The sequence below is a fragment of the Schistocerca serialis genome, chromosome 6, assembly GCF_023864345.2.
Source record: "Schistocerca serialis cubense isolate TAMUIC-IGC-003099 chromosome 6, iqSchSeri2.2, whole genome shotgun sequence".
In the NCBI taxonomy this organism is placed as follows: Eukaryota; Metazoa; Arthropoda; class Insecta; order Orthoptera; family Acrididae; genus Schistocerca; species Schistocerca serialis.
In genome coordinates this window covers 250,418,339-250,418,986 of record NC_064643.1, presented here as the reverse complement: position 1 = coordinate 250,418,986, position 648 = coordinate 250,418,339, and the positions used below count along the sequence as shown (strand labels likewise).

The window sequence follows — 648 nt, the reverse complement described above, 5'->3', positions numbered from 1 at the left end:
TAATGGTTTCGACTGGAGAGCCATTTCAAATAGCCCACGAGTCTAGCACTTACTCTATGTACGTGTTGTGCCATTTCGCTGCGGTTTATTTTACCGCGTCGTGATTTCATGTGTTATTTTTTTTCTTCGCGGCTCGCTCACTTGCGGCGGCCAAAATTGTTTGATCGGGCTACTTTGAGGTCGATGTACGGTGTCTACGAGGCGTCTGTGCCGTAAGACACCGTGCTCGTGATTCGTTTTTTGACTCACTTGTTGGCTGCGCGCTGTTCCATTTTGCTGGACTCCAGTGACCCACGAGCAAAGTGCCCCCACCCATTTCACATGTAATGAATGTGTCTGAAATTAATTCAGTTGCACAGGTCAGTCCGCTCGTAGAATGGGTACCGGAAGTCTGGGCCCATGACTCGCAACCCCCCCACCCCCTTCCTCCCGACTCCGACCTCCGACTAGTGCCGCGCCGGATAGAAGGGCTGCGCTCTGCTGGGAGACACTAACCACTTGCAATGATTCAGAAAATTGAAAGAATTGCTGAAACGGTGACAAAACCTCAGACAAAAATTATGAAATTAGCCAAAGTGGTTATCTGAGATTGTGTAAAATGACAGAGCAGCAAGAGAACAACAATGGAATGTGTGTTTTACTTTTATT

General features: G+C 48.0%; 1 protein-coding gene across 1 annotated transcript in view; it reads right to left on the bottom strand.

Moving 5' to 3' along the window:
* Positions 1–316, bottom strand: part of LOC126484811 (irregular chiasm C-roughest protein) — a 410,474-nt gene extending 410,158 nt beyond the window's left edge. The window contains exon 1 of the mRNA XM_050108408.1: positions 250–316. Within this exon, the coding sequence (XP_049964365.1) occupies positions 250–316 (67 nt within the window). The remainder of the gene's footprint in view (positions 1–249) is intronic.
* Between the last annotated feature and the right edge of the window lie 332 nt (positions 317–648).